This window comes from Natrix helvetica, assembly GCF_964273705.1.
Source record: "Natrix helvetica genome assembly, chromosome: 2".
Lineage (NCBI taxonomy): Eukaryota > Metazoa > Chordata > Lepidosauria > Squamata > Natricidae > Natrix > Natrix helvetica.
This window is the reverse complement of record NC_138552.1, coordinates 106,382,653-106,399,088: the sequence shown is the minus strand read 5'-3', so window position 1 is coordinate 106,399,088 and position 16,436 is coordinate 106,382,653. Positions and strand designations below refer to the sequence as shown.

Here is a 16,436-nt window from a genome sequence, read left to right as displayed (position 1 = left end):
TCCATAGGAAGGAACCTATGCATAGAGAAGATCCCACGATCAATTATATTTGCTTTGGGTATGACTTTCAAGTATTAACTGGAAGCCATCAAAAGTCAAATTAATTGCACCAGAGTAGTGCACTTGATCTGATCTGTTACCTGACTCATGGATGCAAGATCTCTGTCCTGTTCTGATAATTAAATGGTGTAGAAGATGGGGCATTAGTAGGCCCATCCTTTGCATAATTTCTCAGTTCTGGTCATTCATTCAAGTGGTCTTCAATTCATAGTGGACAAAAAAGGTTTGATAGGAAGCCCCATGATCTAGGCCAGGTGTGTCCAATTTTTTGGGTTGCCTAGGCTGCTTTGAGTGAAGAGGAATTGTCTTTGGCTGCATACAAAAACATATAGCTAATGTATAAAAATGCACATAATGGTAAAACTTTACTATTTGGGGGGTGCCACATTACTAGCTGTCCAGGGCCATATAGTAGGTATTTCCAACTTTGGGCCACAGGTTGGAAATACCTACTTTTAATAAGTCTACTTTTTAATTGATCTGCTAGTATTTCTTCAAATACATTGCTGTGTCAACTAAATGTAACTATGCAAGGGAGATGAATTTGGGCAATTGTGGAGAGATTTCAGAAGACTGAAGCATTAACCAAGGTAAGCAGATTTCCATGAAAGGAGAAATATTTGGAGTATTTGATTTCCTAAAATTTAATGTCCTATGTCTTCTTACAGGAAGCAAGCAGCAAATCTCACCGAATGAATAAAGTTGTGTTTCTAGGAAACCTGAAAAAGCTGCTCACCACAGGGACATCCAGGTGGAATAATAGGCAGATTGCCTTGTGGGATCAGGTGAGTTTCATGGTAAACCGCCATAAGATCACTTCACTGATGTAGAGAGTAAGGAAGATGATTTTAATGGAGGTATACAAGCTTCATTGTCACGGTGGCAAGGAGTGAAATGTGTTTTAATTCCAGAATGTCCAGAGAACATTCTGAGACAGCCCAGAAAATCACGTTCCTAACTCACTAAAGTATAAGGGGAAGAGGTACAACTCAGTTATATTTGCAAGATTCTATTATAACAGCCAATCTCAATAAAAGTAGTTTTATTCTACTTGGGAAACGGATTTCCTGGTCTGGAGGTTGGGGCTGACAACCAAAGACTGCCTCAGTCATTCTTTTAGCTTTTCAGATGCGACGTGGTAGCAAAGCTTTGGAAGGATAAAGAGGATTTGCTTGTGTCAATCTCATCTACACTCTAAATGGGTGTGACGCTGGAACAAACATGCCCCTTCCTTTAGATGTATTTCTTTTGGAGGCTTCTCTTAGCCTGGTTTTATATCAGAGGGAATTTATGCTTATGAAGAAGCATTCAAAGGTGAAACTGTATCCTAGTGTCCAAAGCAGTGGTGAAATTCAGCCGGTTCTACCCAGTTCGGGCGAACCGGTGGTGGTGGGAGGCTCTGCCCACCTGCCCGGATGTCATCATGTCCTATTTTTGATACTATGCACATGTGTGGAAAGTCCTGCGCTCAAATTTGCAAACTGGTAGAGAAGGTAAGTTGATTTCACCCCTGGTCCAAAGTGGTTCAGGCTAGAAAAAGCTTGACCATTCAGTTGGGCTGATTGCCTAATCAATCAATTTTTATTATGATCATAGACCAGCATTACAAGTAAAAGCATTAAAAATAATAATAAAAAATAAATAAAAATGAAAAACAGAGAAAAGAATATCTTATGATTTGTGTAGATTATCAGTGGGCAATTAGAATCGTCCTAATTTTGCATACAGTGTAACACAATTTGTCCATATTCAAATAAACTACAGATACTCCTCGACTTACCATCACAATTGAGCCCAAAATTTCTGTTGGGAAGGGAGACATTTGTTAAGTGAATTTTGCCCCAGTTGTTAAGTGAATCACTACAGTTGATATGTTAGCAACCTGGCTGTTAAGTGAACCTGGCTTCTCTATTGACTTTGCTTGTCAGAAGGTCACAAAAGGTGATTATGTCACCCTGGGACACTGCAACCGTCATAAGTATGAGTCACTTGTCAAGCATCTGAATTTTTTTCACTTGAGCATGGGGATGCTGCAAACATAGTAACTCTGAAAAACAGTCATAAGTCACTTTTTTCAGTGCCGTTGTAACTTTGAACGGTCACTAAACAAACTTGTAAGTTGAGGATTACCTGTACTTCATGTGGATCTGATGACATGTGGTTTATATAGTTGTACATAAAAGAGATCAACATTTCCTGGGTATTTTATTAGGTGAGATGTTTTCAAGTGAGTCTTTATAGAAGCTACAGCATAGCAAGACATGAGCTGTAGTTTCAGTAGCTCCTTGTCCACAGGGGCATAATCTCAGCTCATGTGGTATTTTTTGTATCAGTCCCACAAAACTGCTGTGGGAAGCGCATTGCAGTGTGCTAAGGTTAATGCCCTTCAGATTTTGGGAACACTTATATAATACTGTACTGTAAGTCTCTTCCTGCTTTGAAAGGAGGCGCTGATTGCCTAAAGTGGTCCTTCGTTCTTGTGTTTGCTTTACCTTGGTCAGAATTTGGGTTAGACTGGAAAGTTGTTTCAGTTCAAATTAAAATAGAGATCTCAAGAGCTCTGTTTTGAAAATGATCTGTATCCCTTGCTGGCGAGATCTAGAACAGCATTCTGAATCCTTTAGTTTAATGATCCATGCTTTCTCCTCTTATATCACAGCCTCTGAAGGAGCTGGTTCCGTTGCTAGCTCACTTTTATACCCAGAAGGCCTGGGACACAATGGGGCCTTAATAGACTAATATTAAATATTTCCACATAATGGTCTGTAGGAGGTAAAAATGTGACATCCTTCTCATAAAGTACACATGCCCTAATAAATTTCCAAATAAACATGTGTCAGTCCAACAGTATGGTTTGCACTTAATTGATTTCTGTGCTCTGTGTCTGCTTGAATTTGAAAACTCTTACTGCAAATGCATATTGATCAGAACACTGTCGGTAATTGCAGATGAATCCTGGAACATTTCCAAAATAGCGAACTGCTCTAGGATTGTCTTTCGATGTTCAGTTCAAATGCTCTTATTTTTTTCCACTCTAGATTCAGCAGTCAGCTCTCGGGTAAGAGAATCACAGATTCCCTTACATATTTCCAGCAGAAGCTGGAAATACACAGCACTATTAGTTCACCCCTATAACACCACCAAGATCAGCCAGAGGTTCATAGTACTTAATTTAGTCCCTTAAACAGATATGAAGGAAAGTGAAGGTTCTGCTTGACATATATACTGTATTTTTTGGAGTATAAGATGCACCAAGATTTTGAAGAGGCAAATTTAAAAAAAAAGTTTTTGCATTCTGCAGACCTCCCAAAGACGCCCTCTTTTTCGTGAAAAAGGGCCCGTTTTTTGTCAAAAAGGGCATGCATAGCCTTTAGGAGGCTTATAGATGCTCCTGGGGGATGGGGGGCAAAAATGAGTAAAGAAGCGGCCCATTTTTGGCTCATTTCTGCCCTCACCAGCCCCCAGGAGCACTCTGGAAGCCTCCTAAAGGCTATGCATGGCCATTTTGGGAAAGGGGGCGGGGTTTCAGTAAGCCAAATATGCTGTATTGAGTGTATAAGACGCACCCAGATTTTTTTGAGGGAAAAAGGTGAGTCTTACACTTTGAAAAATATGGTAATCATAGGGTAAAAGGCCCATTCGCTGGTAGAGGCACATCGTATTTAAAGTGCCAGGAGGAAGCCAAGCCTGCAGAATGCCTCAAGATTTCACCTTTACACACCCCTGTCATATTTATGTCCTAGCGTTGCAGTTCTCTTTGCACTGCTTGAAATGATATTGGTTCCTCAGTTATATATCCCCCCCCATCAAGTTCCGCTAGGCCAGTGCTTTCCAATTATTTTCTGTCATGCCCCCCCTAGGAAGAAGAAAACATTTCGCGCCCCCCGCGCGACTGTAAATAGTATTTTTGCCCCCCCCCCCCCCCCGCGCTCTAAGCTTTGGAAACTCTCGCCTTTCCTTACCACGGAGCCTTGGAAACTCTCCAGACAGAGACGCATCCTTGAAGCCCGGCTAGGCTAGGCTGAGTTCTCTTTGTGATGGGAAAGTCTGCTTTGCATTATTTCTGGCAGAGCGGACTGCTAGGACTTCAGCACAGAAAACCTACAGCGCCATTTCTGGCGCCTGTATGTAAAAACCGTTTTAATTAGTTTGTTTGGAGTTCCTACCTGCAACCTGAAGGGTTTTTTAAAGCATTAATTCAAACATACCATGGCAGTGAGAATAGGGTCCATTTGACATTATTGTGGGGGTGGGGTGGGGATGCTCATTATTTGTGTTCTCTGATTTTTCTGGATACAGTGAAAACCTTATAGCAGTAATTTCTTTTTCCACGATCTGTCTATACAGGATGATCTTTCTGTGCCTTTACACGAGGAAGATGTGGACGGGTCGTCAGGCCTCTTGTTTCCTTTCTATGATACAGACACACATATGTTGTATGTCTTAAGCAAGGTGAGTTCTTAGCTATAGACCAAGTTGAAATAATTGGCTGTGACAATATGTTGTGTAGTGCAAAGCAATACAGTTGGTGCTGTGGTTAGTCATTGATACAGAGCAGTATTTCTCAACCTTGGCTACTTTAAACTCTGTGGATTTTAACTCCCAGAATTCCCAATGATGGATTGCCTGCCCGCTCTCTTCCAACAACACTCTTGTTTTCTAAGTCCTTCCGGCTGAAGATACGTAGGGGATGCTACTCAGATGTGCTGTTTGTCCAACATTGCAATTGTTCTGGTTCCCTTCCCCCTCCCTTTTTTACTGGCAGAATTTAGGATGTTGATGTGTTTTTTTTTTTTTTCATATTCCTCCTGACTGTCTTTTTTAAATTTTAAATTTTTATTGTATATTGGGTTTTTATTAAACGGGGCATGTTAATGGTTTTAAGTTGTCTAAATGTTTTAATTATTACGTCCTCCGTGCATGTATGTCTTTGTATATATGTATGTTTATATATGTCTTAGTGTACGCCGCCCCGAGTCCTGCCCGGAAGGGAGCGGCTAATAAATCCAAATTTATTATTATTATTATTATTGCTGTGTTTTGCTTATATAGCAGATCCAAGATATATAAGAAACTTAAAATGGTGCCAGTCTCCAAGACTGATTGCACTCATTATAACTCTCAAGGAAAGTTGAGTTTAGTAATATTTGTTACATGATTTTTGCTGATCTAGAATATGGCCTTGGCATATGCCCTGTTTCTCACCTAAGGTGGCTAGGTTCCTTAGGTGAGTAGGCAGAGAGTCATTGTGATGCAAATGTTTCAACTCTGAAATCCTTTATCTAGTGGGTCCTTTAAGTGTGGCCTCCCTGGTGACTATGTGAGGTAGTTAAGATTTAAGAATAACACAATAACAGAGTTGGAAGGGACCTTGGAGGTCTTCTAGTCCAACCCTCTGCTCAAGCAGGAGACCCTGCCATTCCAGACAAGTAGCTGTTGGAAGAAATGTCCTTCTGGGTTCGCCCCCAAGTGGGGAAAAAGACACTGGAGGCATGGAGGCTGCTTACAAAGATGGTTTGATGTTTTAATGGAGGACAGGACCGCATGGCTGGCGGTCTTGGGGAAAAAGGTGATCACATGCTTCCAGGTGTTGGGTGATGAAGAAGAAAAGGGAAGAAGGGTCGAAGAAGGGCTTGCAGGGCTTTTTATAATCTGTTCGGCCCCACCTCTCTGTTTCCTGTTCCTGTGTAAGAAATGTATTCTGATTGGTTTCAGACTCACATGAGCCCATGCAGGGGCAACTCTCTAGGCTGAGTTTTGAATCCAGGTTTGGTTGAGTTCTCAGATGGTCAGTTGAGTAAAGGCTTATATTATCATGCCTTCATTCCCATCCCCCTGGAGCTGAAGGGGAGAAGTCTTTTATTATGTAAAGTGGACTAGCTCGGGCTTTAATGGCTCATGGGGGCAGGAAGCTGCAGGGAGAGTTACTTTGTCTTTTTGAAACATGTTTCTTTTCACATCCAGAGAAATATTCTGCCTTTTCAATATTTCCTAGGATATTTCATTTTTCTGGAAGAGCGCTGGGTGATAATTTCCTACATGGCTGTCCAGTCTCTTCTTAAAAGCCTCCAATAAAAGAGCACCCATGACTTCAATCCACTGGTTAATTGTTCTCACTGTTAAGATATTTCTCCTAGATTCTTCTTCTAGCTTGCTTCTCTCCTTGTTCAGTTTCCATCCATTATTTCTTGCCTTGCCTAACAAGCCTATCCAGATGTAGGTATAAATGAAACCTCCCTGGAGGGCATATAAGGGAATCTTTTTTTTTTAAACGATGGCGACAGTGGCCGCATATATTTGTAGATGGTGCTCCAAAGTGTTGTGCAGAGAAGGTTTTGGAAAATTTGAAATGTAGACCATTGGTATATGAAAGTGGAGCAGTGTGTAGAGAGAAAAGCTAGAGGAAGATAAGCTTGATAAGTTAATTGAGAGGCTGGAACTTGTTGAAGAAACGGAGAGGTGAAGAAACAGAAAGGCCAAGAGCTTCAAGAGTTGGAAGATGAGAGGGAGCAGAGGAAGTGGATGATTTATGATTGTGTGGCTTCCCCATGGACTCTCCCTGTGGATTCCCCTGGCTAAAGCTAAACCCTGGTCAGAGAACCTAGGAGTCAGCAGCTGCAGCTCTGAATGACCACGTGGGTCATCCGAATGGAGGCAGAGCTGGCAGTAGAGACAAGCTTCACTGGCCTTTGTCGGCAGCTGGGCCTACTCGTGTGGTTAATATCGCTGTGGAGAGTGGCAGGCTGGCATTGGAACTTCCTGAGGTTAACTGGCAAGTGGGAGCTTGGAACTGTGAACTTCATGAGACATTGTAGAGACACAGCTGCTAAATTTCCAGTGCAGCATAACAGGCCCTCTGGCTATTTTTCTGGCTACTTTCTGCAATCTTGCTTCTGCAATCCTCTGAATGGTCTGTAGTCGGGCCTGAGAAGGCTGGGGAATCCTGGGGCTGGAAGGGAAAGTTGAGGGAGAGGCGAGTGTGTTGATCCCTCCCCCCCCCCCCCCCCGGGTGAGAGCTGAGGGGGAAGGAGTGGCTCCCTGCTTGGTAGGTGAGAGCGACTGGACACGGTGCCGTTTGTGCATTGAGTGGGTGTATTCTGAGTGTGTTGGGAGATAAGGGGGTGTTGGATGTGACTCTTCTGTGGCAATGAGGAAGGGGTGGTGTGAGTTTGAGAGTGCTGAGAGCAAGTGCTATAGTGCCTGTAAAGCTCACCTTGCCCCCAACAGTTTGTCAGTGGGAGGAGGTTCCCCCCCCTTTTAAGGAAAAGTGTTAGTGATGGGGGATAGAATGGTTCTTAGGGAAGGAAGAGGAGGGTGACCTATTTCAGTGGTGTCGGGTAACAGGAGATACGGGAGGCAGAGGGGATGGCACCTCGGTGTTTAGTACCTGCCTCCCCCCCCCCCCAGCTTAAGCTGCTCCCCTGGAAAGAATTAAATATTTCACTTAATAGGGAGAGGAAGTGAGTATACATTGAATTTGTATCTCTTACAATTATCTTTAGGGAGATGGGAACATCAGGTACTATGAAATAAATGTGGAGAAACCATACCTATATTACCTGACCGAATATCGTTCCCCTTTGCCTCAGAAAGGAATTGGTAAGTTTGCAGCAGTTTCATTGCAGTTTGTATGCTGGGGAACGTGAACAGTGTGCCTGTGAACCACAGATGCATTGAGGGAGGGGGCAGCTGGTTGCAGGCAGATAATAAGCATCAGCCTGTTTCCTCTTGCTTCACTTTTGTCATGGCTGCATAGCATTGGCTCATGACATTCATTTTCTGTGCCTTTATCTCTCAGGATATTGATTAAACCAGCCTTCCTCAACCTGGTGTTCTCCCAATATGTTGACTTATGGCTTCAGGTTATCCTCACCATTGACACTGGCTGCGTTGGCAGGAGGTGATGGAAAATGTAGACGAGCACGTCTGGAGGGACCAGATAGTGGAAGGTTGAATGAAAACCTTTGCCAGCAGGGCAAGAGAATTTTGAGAATTGTTTTTTTTCCACCCGCTTCCAACTCTTCTAAGGAGTTTTCATCTAGTCTACTTGAAAGCACAAGAGCAAGAAAGTCCTGGAAGACTGATGGTGCATATCTGCCAGTCCATGGATAGAAGGAGAGTGGATGGTTCCAAGCCTACAACTGTAGAAGTTCTTACAATTATATGGGTGCATCAATCTTCCACAAGCTCTGCCTTCTTAAACCATGAAACTGAAAGAGGAATGAATTGAAATGGCTGGAACTATAAGAGACAGAGAGGTTCTCAAGTTGTTACCTAGCAACTCTAGACAAGATCAGAAAAGGAAGAATCTTTTTAGTTACATTTTTTTAAAATTAAATTACAAATGGAAGTAATTTGTTCTCTTTTTTTAAAAAAATGGCTAGGCCCAGGATGTAGTGCTGGTCAGGGGAAAGATTTCAGCTTTCTCTGTTTCCTTCCTGCATGACTATCCTATTCTGCAGAGGTGAAGAGCAGCAGTTGGATTTCCCAAACCCATGTTGTGGCGGAATGTCGTATGAGCTGATCATAACTTGTTTTTTCTTTTGCTGTCAGGTGTGATGCCCAAGAGGGGCCTCGATGTCTGTGCCTGCGAGATCTTCCGGTTTTATAAACTGATTCCAGTGAAAAGCCTGATTGAACCCATTTCTATGATTGTACCCCGACGGGTGAGTGGATATCTCTTCTCTAGCAATATACCACGGAGGGCCTTCGTTTTGAGGATACTGTAGTTCCCCAGATAAAGAAATGGAACTCTTCTCTCATGTTTTCCTTTGTAGTCTGAATCGTACCAGGAAGACATCTATCCAATGACAGCTGGGGTACAGCCATCATTGACAGCACGAGACTGGCTGAATGGCACTAATAAAGGTTTGTGGTACAATTGCTTAAACTGTCAGAAACAAAAAATTTTGCTCATTTATCTATCTGCATCACGTTACATTAAAGGCAGAGGTACAGGCTGGAGGCCCAGAAGTGTACACAATAACAATATTATAATCAGGATCGCAGTGTTTAGAATTCTCATAATAAATTGACAATGTTCTTCAGCAATTAAAGCAATAACATAGAAGCTGTTTCCCTTTATCTCTATTCTAAGGTATCACGGCTAATGTTTTATGGTAGTTGTTTGCTGGAGAGCTGTGCATCTGAAGGACCCACACAATTTATTCAGCCATAAGACTGACATTGTAAATGTCACGAGCTCCAAAACAATAATGAATGAAGTTCAACTGTGAGAGGCATCCAAAGTTTTCACTGCTTCTTTTCCGCTCTTGTGAATTGTATGCCAATTACCATCTAATCTGTGGTATAGTGGGAAGAAGAGTACAGTACTTTGACCCATGATCTCAAGGAACTAGTCTGAACCTAGGTTGTTTTGAACATAAAATGAGTTCCAAATATCTTGGAAGAAGAGCTAGGCTCAATACTTTTTTTTTTAATTCAAATTTTTATTGGTTTTTAAAAAGATTTCAGGGAAAAGGGGTTATAGGGTATAAAACATTTTGACAGCTACATCGTGCGGGGAGAAGCCCCCCCCCCCCCAGGTCTTGCAACTTACAAACAATGATAGAAAAATATCAGCATTTACCTAAGTATTAGCAGTTTAAAGTTTGACACAAAATCATCAGTATGTTTCAATCATTTGTTTTGTATCACTTCCATAAAAATACATTGTAGCAACAATTACAATAGTTTTCCAAATCAGAGCTAGGCTCAATACTTGTGTAATAGGTACGGAGTAGAATTCTTCCTTCAGATCTTTTGGCAATGGCTTACCCCCTCCTCTTGAATTATTGTGGCATCTTCTATCCTGGTATCGTTGTATAGTGGAAAGGTATCAACTCCAGTCAATTTGATTGTGGGTTAGGCCTATAGCTGTATTTCACTTGGCCTTGCTCTAAACCAAAACCAAAATAATGCAATATTCCTAAATTTGAATTATTTAATGTCGATTGAGGGAATCAACTTGCTTTGAATCATAATTGTAATGCTTTTGTGCTGCGTACATTGTCCTAGCACACAAACTAAGCTAAATGCCCTTCTTGTAATTGAATGAAATTTTCTTTTTTTGCTTGCGTTTAGTGGCTTTAGGTTCTCAGGGTCACTCAGTACTAGTTGTTATTGTTCCTTTTTGCTTGGGACAAAATTGTTCTTTTCTGTGGCCTCTACAGGTCCTGTCTTGATGTCTTTGAGGCCAGGTTCTGTGATCTTGAGTTCTTTACCACCATTTCTTGAAAAGGAGATTGCCATGGAAGCAACTAAGCCTGTCCCGCGCCGGGACAGAGTGACTGATATCACCGAAAAGTTGAATGAGCTCCAAGAGAAATGGGGGACCAGGAAGACAGAGGAAAGACAAGAGCAAAACAGACAAATGAAGTTATCTAATGGTGTTGATACCTATGAATGTCCTCCACCTAAAACAGAAAATGAGGTATAGTGGTGTGACCGAGAAAAAAATATGTTAGTGAGTAAATGGGATAAAATAGAAAAAAATAGCTACTTTCTCAGGTAGTACAAGCAAGATAGGAAACGGGGGCATCCCTCACTGGATTTAATACTGACATAGAATTATTTCTTAGAAGCATCTCTCTTTGTGCTCAATTCACTGATTCTGTTATTGCTGTGATGTCTCACTTGAATAGAGGTCTGGAGAAAACACATTTCTACTCTATTCTTCCTCTCACTTAAATTCAAATATCGGATATTAGATGAGGAATGAATGGGAAGTATAAAGGATATTCTGCTGCAAGAGTAGCTGATGGGTAAACTGGATCTTAAATCCACAGATTTTCATGTTGGAATATTAGTGGAGTAATTGATATATTTATTGTACCATATTTTTTGGAATATAAAGTGCCCCTAAAAAATAGGGTAAAAATCTGGGTGCTTCTTATACACTGAATACAGCATTTTTGGCCTCCAGAAACCCCAGCGCGCGCATCTTGTTTTTCGCAAAAATGGACACCCACACTGTTTGGGAGGCCTGTAAAGTGCTCCTGGGGACTGGGGAGGGCAAAAACAAGTGAAAAATGGACCCACTTTTCACAAAATGGGGGTGTTTTCATCCTCCCAAGTCCCCAGGAGCACTCTACAGGCCTCCTAAACCCTCTGCACACCCCATTTTTGCAAAAAACAGACCTGTTTTTCGCCTCCCAAACCCCCGCATGTGTCGCATTTTTGCTCCCCCTGGCCCCCAGGAGCACTTTGCAGGCCTCCCAAATGCTCTACATGCCCCGTTTTTCACAAATTTCGCAATTTACCTCTTTAAAACCTTGGTGTTTCTTATACTCCGATACGTCTTATAGTCTGAAAAATACTGCATTTTACAATATTATTTAGCATGATCTGCATATGTTTATGCAGTTTAAGCACTCTCTTGTTTAGCCTCTCATTTTTATATTGGGATAGTTCATATGTGTGTCTAATCAGATCATACCTTTATTGTCAATGCACAACATGTGTACAACGAAATTGAAACTAAATTTAGTTTTAACCTAAATTTCCATCATAGTCATTTTCTCTTTCTTGACTCTGTAGTTTCATGTAGACATCAGATGATTTTAATGTATGATTGCACAAATGACATATGAAGTCTTTACTTTCCAGCTGCTACAGATGTTTTATCGACAGCAAGAAGAAATTCGGCGGCTCCGTGAAGTGCTGATCCAGCGGGATATTCAGATCAAACAGTTACAGCTGGAAATAAAAAACGTGCATGTGGATTCTCGCCGATTCTGACAGGCTATCATTTGGAGTCTCAGAACAGATGTTGCCAGAAATCACTATATTTTGGAGATTATAGATTAGAAGGAGAATTTCAGATTTATTGGCAAGTTATTGCCTACCTTGAGTGCCCATATCCTGCAAGCTGGAATTTACTGGAAGTTACAGGGAGGTTTTGTGGTGCTCTATTTATCGGACTCGTTCTTTGCAAGAAAGTCCATGTTTCAAAGTAATCCCATAATAACTCAGTTGGAGATGTTTCAAAGTGGAAGGCAGACCTGCCTGAGTACGAACCTCCTTTCAGTCCCCAGTAGACAACTGAACTTTGAAATACGGTTGCTTGGACTTTCAGGCTTTTTAGCATTCAACTCTTTCACATGGTGGTGAACCAAATAGAAGTTCTGGACTCTTTTTGTTCTGCATTCTTGGATGGATCAGAATGATTTTGCACTGAATTAGTTTTGTTTCTTATAACCAAGGAGAGTTTATGTGGGAATCGAAACCATCACCTTCTCTTAGTTTTATGAGTCATCTTCTTCTAAAATTGTATTCATGCCTAAGAGGTAAGGACCAAAGAAATAGGTGACATTAATTTAAAAAGGAAGTCAGAAATAGATGCTTCTGAGAGCCAAGCTTTGGAAATGAATGCTCTTTATTTGAGATGGAGAAAATAAGACCACTGCTGCTGAAGTGGTCTTATCAGAACTAGAGTGGAAGCCTTCTGTAGCCCTGTAGTCAATGTGTCTTCCATCTCTACCCATAATTTCTGAGGATCACTTCATGCCTTAAATCAACTAGGAGTTTAATTACTAATGTTCTTAAGATGGCTTCCTTCCAATTGTCTGAAGCTGAATTTTCTACTCACAGATTCTTTCCTCCTTTATTACTCTGAATATTGTATCAGATCTTATAGGTATACAGGTGAAACTCAAAAAATTAGAATATCGTGCAAAAGTTCATTTATTTCAGTAATGCAACTTAAAAGGTGAAACTAATATGAGATAAGACTCATTACATGCAAAGCAAGATAGTTCAAGCCGTGATTTGTCATAATTGTGATGATTATGGCGTACAGCTCATAAAAACCCCAAATCCACCATCTCAGAAAATTAGAATATTACCTTCAATCAATAAAACAAGGATTGTACATAGAACAATACCTCTGAAAAGCATAAGCATGCATATGTACTCAGTACTTGGTTTGGGCCCCTTTTGCTACTGCCTCAATGCGTTGTGGCATGGAAGCTATCAGCCTGTGGCACTGCTGAGATGTTATGGAAGACCAGGATGCTTCAATAGCGGCCTTCAGCTCTTCTGCATTGTTCGGTCTCATGTCTCTCATCTTTCTCTTGGCAATGCCCAATAGATTCTCAGGTGAGTTTGCTGGCCAATCAAGCACAGTAATCCCATGGTCAATCCCATTTGGTGCTTTGGGCAGTGTGGGCAGCTGGAAAATGAAGTCAGCATCTCCATAAATCTCATCTGCAGAAGGAAGCATGAAGGGCTCCAAAATCTCCTGGTAGATGGCTGCATTGACCCTGGTCTTAATGAAGCACAGTAGTCCAAAGTCCTGTTGCTCAGTGGTCCAAAGTCCTCTTTTCTGATGAGAGCAACTTTTGCATCTCATTTGGAAACCAAGGACTCAGAGTATGGAGGAAGAATGGCGAGGCCAATCAAGCACAGTAATCCCACGGTCATTGAACCAGGTTTTGGTGCTTTAGGCAAAAGTTGCTCTTATCAGAAAAGAGGACTTTGAACCAAGGAGCAACAGGACTGTTTTCATGAGCTGTACGCCATAATCATCACAATTATGACAAATCACGGCTTGAACTATCTTGCTTTGCATGTAATGAGTCTTACCTCATAAATTAGTTTCACCTTTTAAGTTGCATTACTGAAATAAATGAACTTTCAATGTCCAGAAGTGTGAAGAAACTTTTACTTAATTCTGATAATCCTCTAACATCCTGTTTATCACAAACAAAATTCCCACAACTGTCAAATTGCAATACTTTTTTTTCACTTTTCACTTTCTGTTTTGATGCCTATGACTAATATTTCAACTGATGTTTCATATTTGTTTCCTTGCTGATTTCTATGATAGACTATGCAAAGCACTGCCACCAACAATTGTTTGAGAGCAGGATCAACTACTCCAAAGATTATGAAGCCCAAGATGGAAAGGGGGAGGGGGAGATAGATGCCTTTTGCTAACGTAAGTTTCTCCTTAATCATGAATGCTGAAAATGTTCATGTACAAAATGGTTGGAAAATTTGAAGGGAAGAAAAAAACATACCTAAAGTTGCACCAGTCATAATAAAATTGTAAAATACAACTACTTTGATAGTTTGGGTTAAGATATTTGTGCAGGATTTCAGAAAATTCCCAAAAATAGAAATTGATAAGTGAGAATAACAGAAGACTGAGCTGTAATCAAACTGAAGAATCTTGTATAAACATTTAATACAGAAATACCCGTTCACCCCACCCTCTGTACTGCTTCTGTGTTTTATGACTTAACATTGTTTTTCTCTTACAGTTCTCTCTTACCCTCTTTTTCCTTCAAGACCGAAGTTAAAACATTTCTTTTAATCCATCATTAAATTGTAACATTCCCTAGTGCAGGGGTCCCCAGCTGAAATCGGGCCACACAAACGAAGCCCCCCATCCCCATCCGTGGGATGCAGACAGCATATAAAACCTACTCCTTCTGGTCCACAGAAAACTCTCACCACAGAACTGTTCCCTGGTGCCCAAAAGGTTGAGGGCTGATGACCTAGTGGATTGATAAAATTGCCCAAGCATGTCCCAAAGGTGCTTTTTCAAGAGGCAACTAGACTTTCTGATTTTTCTTTGAAGACATTTTGCTTCTCACCCAAGCGTCTTCAGCTCTGAAGACATGCCCAAGCATGTCTTTTTCTTCTCCATATTTTTTTTCTGTATTATTCCCCTTCACTTCCCCACTGCTTCCCCACCCATCTCATTGCCAATATGTACATACAAGAAGTCCTCAACTTCCAACTTCATGTGGTGACCACTGAAAGTTATAAACAGCACGGAAAACATTGACTTATGACCATTTTTCACAAGACCGTTGCAGCATCCCCATGGTCATGTGATCAAAGTTTGGGCGCTTGGCAACTGGTATGCATTTAAGATGATTGCAATGTCCTAGTGTCAATGGGGAAGCAATTTCACACCTTGTTACTAACTTAACAGCTGCACTGATTCACTTAACAACTGTGACAAGATCGTAAGAAATTTTGGGCTGCATTGTGGTTATTAGCAAAAGAATACCTGCATAGCAGAAGCTGCATTTCTTTTCTGGATTGTACTATTCAGATCTCACGGGACTGGATGGGGCGACTCTCAATTCAATTCAACTCTGAAAAACGGACTTTGCTATATACAAACACCTATGTTCTGGCTCAGCTTTTTCTGTGTCCAACTTAACAAACTGTCATTTAATGGATTTTGGATGCAACAGACCAAATTTATGTCAGTTTGGATTTAATGAATATCCTAGTCACGATTTTGGGTTAAAGTTAAGATGTACTAGGAAGAAAATTTATAGAGCTGTAGATCCCTAAGATCTCAGATGCTATAGCCCAATGTTACAGTTGGCGTTGCTTAAATATGCTTTTAAAGAAGTATTCACAATGGTACAAAAGACATAATGGAACTTCTATATTTACACCAAGCTTTATGCATATAAAATGAATTGGCCTTTGTAATAATCCCAGTATATCATATTAAGTGCTCGTGGGATTTTAATTAGTATCCTTTAAAACAACTGGTATGTCACAGTTATGATCAAGACATTAAAACAATTCCAATTATTTAGGAAATTAGCCAGATGAATTATAACATGTCTTGAAATTAAAACTTGGGAGCATAATTGCAGAGTCAGAGAGATGATCTTGGGGAAAAGAGGCAAGAACCGTTATCTCAGCAAAGAAGAGATAAAACATGGAGAAGTAAAACACAATCAGAATTGCAAGATTCTACTTCTATAGCAGTGTTTCTCAAACTTGGTGACTTTAAGTCCTGTGGACTTCAACTCCCAGAATCCCCCAGCCAGCATAGCTATGCTGGCTGGGGGATTCTGGGAGTTGAAGTCCACAGGACTTAAAGTCGCCAAGTTTGAGAAACACTGTTCTATAGGCTAATCACAAAGAGAATAGCTGCAACCTTCCTGTTAGGTCAGTTTCCTGATTTGTGCTACCTTGTAGGGCTGACAGTAATAGAATTACTATTTCCTGTAGCTAATCTCGGATATATGGTAAGATATACTCCCACTTCGTATTTTTGGGAAACGGCTGAATGTAGATTAAATAACTAATTGGTACAAGTCCATCTTTTGTTATTAATACATTATGAGCTGATAGAGAGATGTTTGGAAAACTACAGACGCAACATTTTGTGGCAAAAGTAGAAATGCTGCCAGTTAGGGAAACAAAAGGGTAAAATATATTCTTGGATTAAGGAGGATGATCGCTTGCAATTTGGAAATTTGTCTCTCTTATCTTGTTTACAGGCAAATAAATTATTTAAAGTATTTGTCAGCTTAAGATAAAGGGAGAGGGTTTAAAATGCATTTCTAAAGTGAGCTTTTTGATTTTTTTTGCATATTTTATGTATTGCTTTGATC

General features: G+C 40.7%; 1 protein-coding gene across 2 annotated transcripts in view; it reads left to right on the top strand.

Annotated features, from left to right (window-relative positions):
• Nucleotides 1-15,789, top strand: part of CORO2A (coronin 2A) — a 73,557-nt gene extending 57,768 nt beyond the window's left edge. For both annotated transcript variants that reach the window (XM_081941686.1, XM_081941687.1), the window contains exons 6-12: nucleotides 729-845; nucleotides 4,408-4,512; nucleotides 7,563-7,659; nucleotides 8,614-8,726; nucleotides 8,838-8,928; nucleotides 10,233-10,492; nucleotides 11,668-15,789. In XM_081941686.1, the coding sequence (XP_081797812.1) occupies nucleotides 729-845; nucleotides 4,408-4,512; nucleotides 7,563-7,659; nucleotides 8,614-8,726; nucleotides 8,838-8,928; nucleotides 10,233-10,492; nucleotides 11,668-11,799 (915 nt within the window). In that variant the 3' untranslated portion in view covers nucleotides 11,800-15,789. The remainder of the gene's footprint in view (nucleotides 1-728; nucleotides 846-4,407; nucleotides 4,513-7,562; nucleotides 7,660-8,613; nucleotides 8,727-8,837; nucleotides 8,929-10,232; nucleotides 10,493-11,667) is intronic.
• The last annotated feature ends 647 nt before the right edge of the window (nucleotides 15,790-16,436 follow it).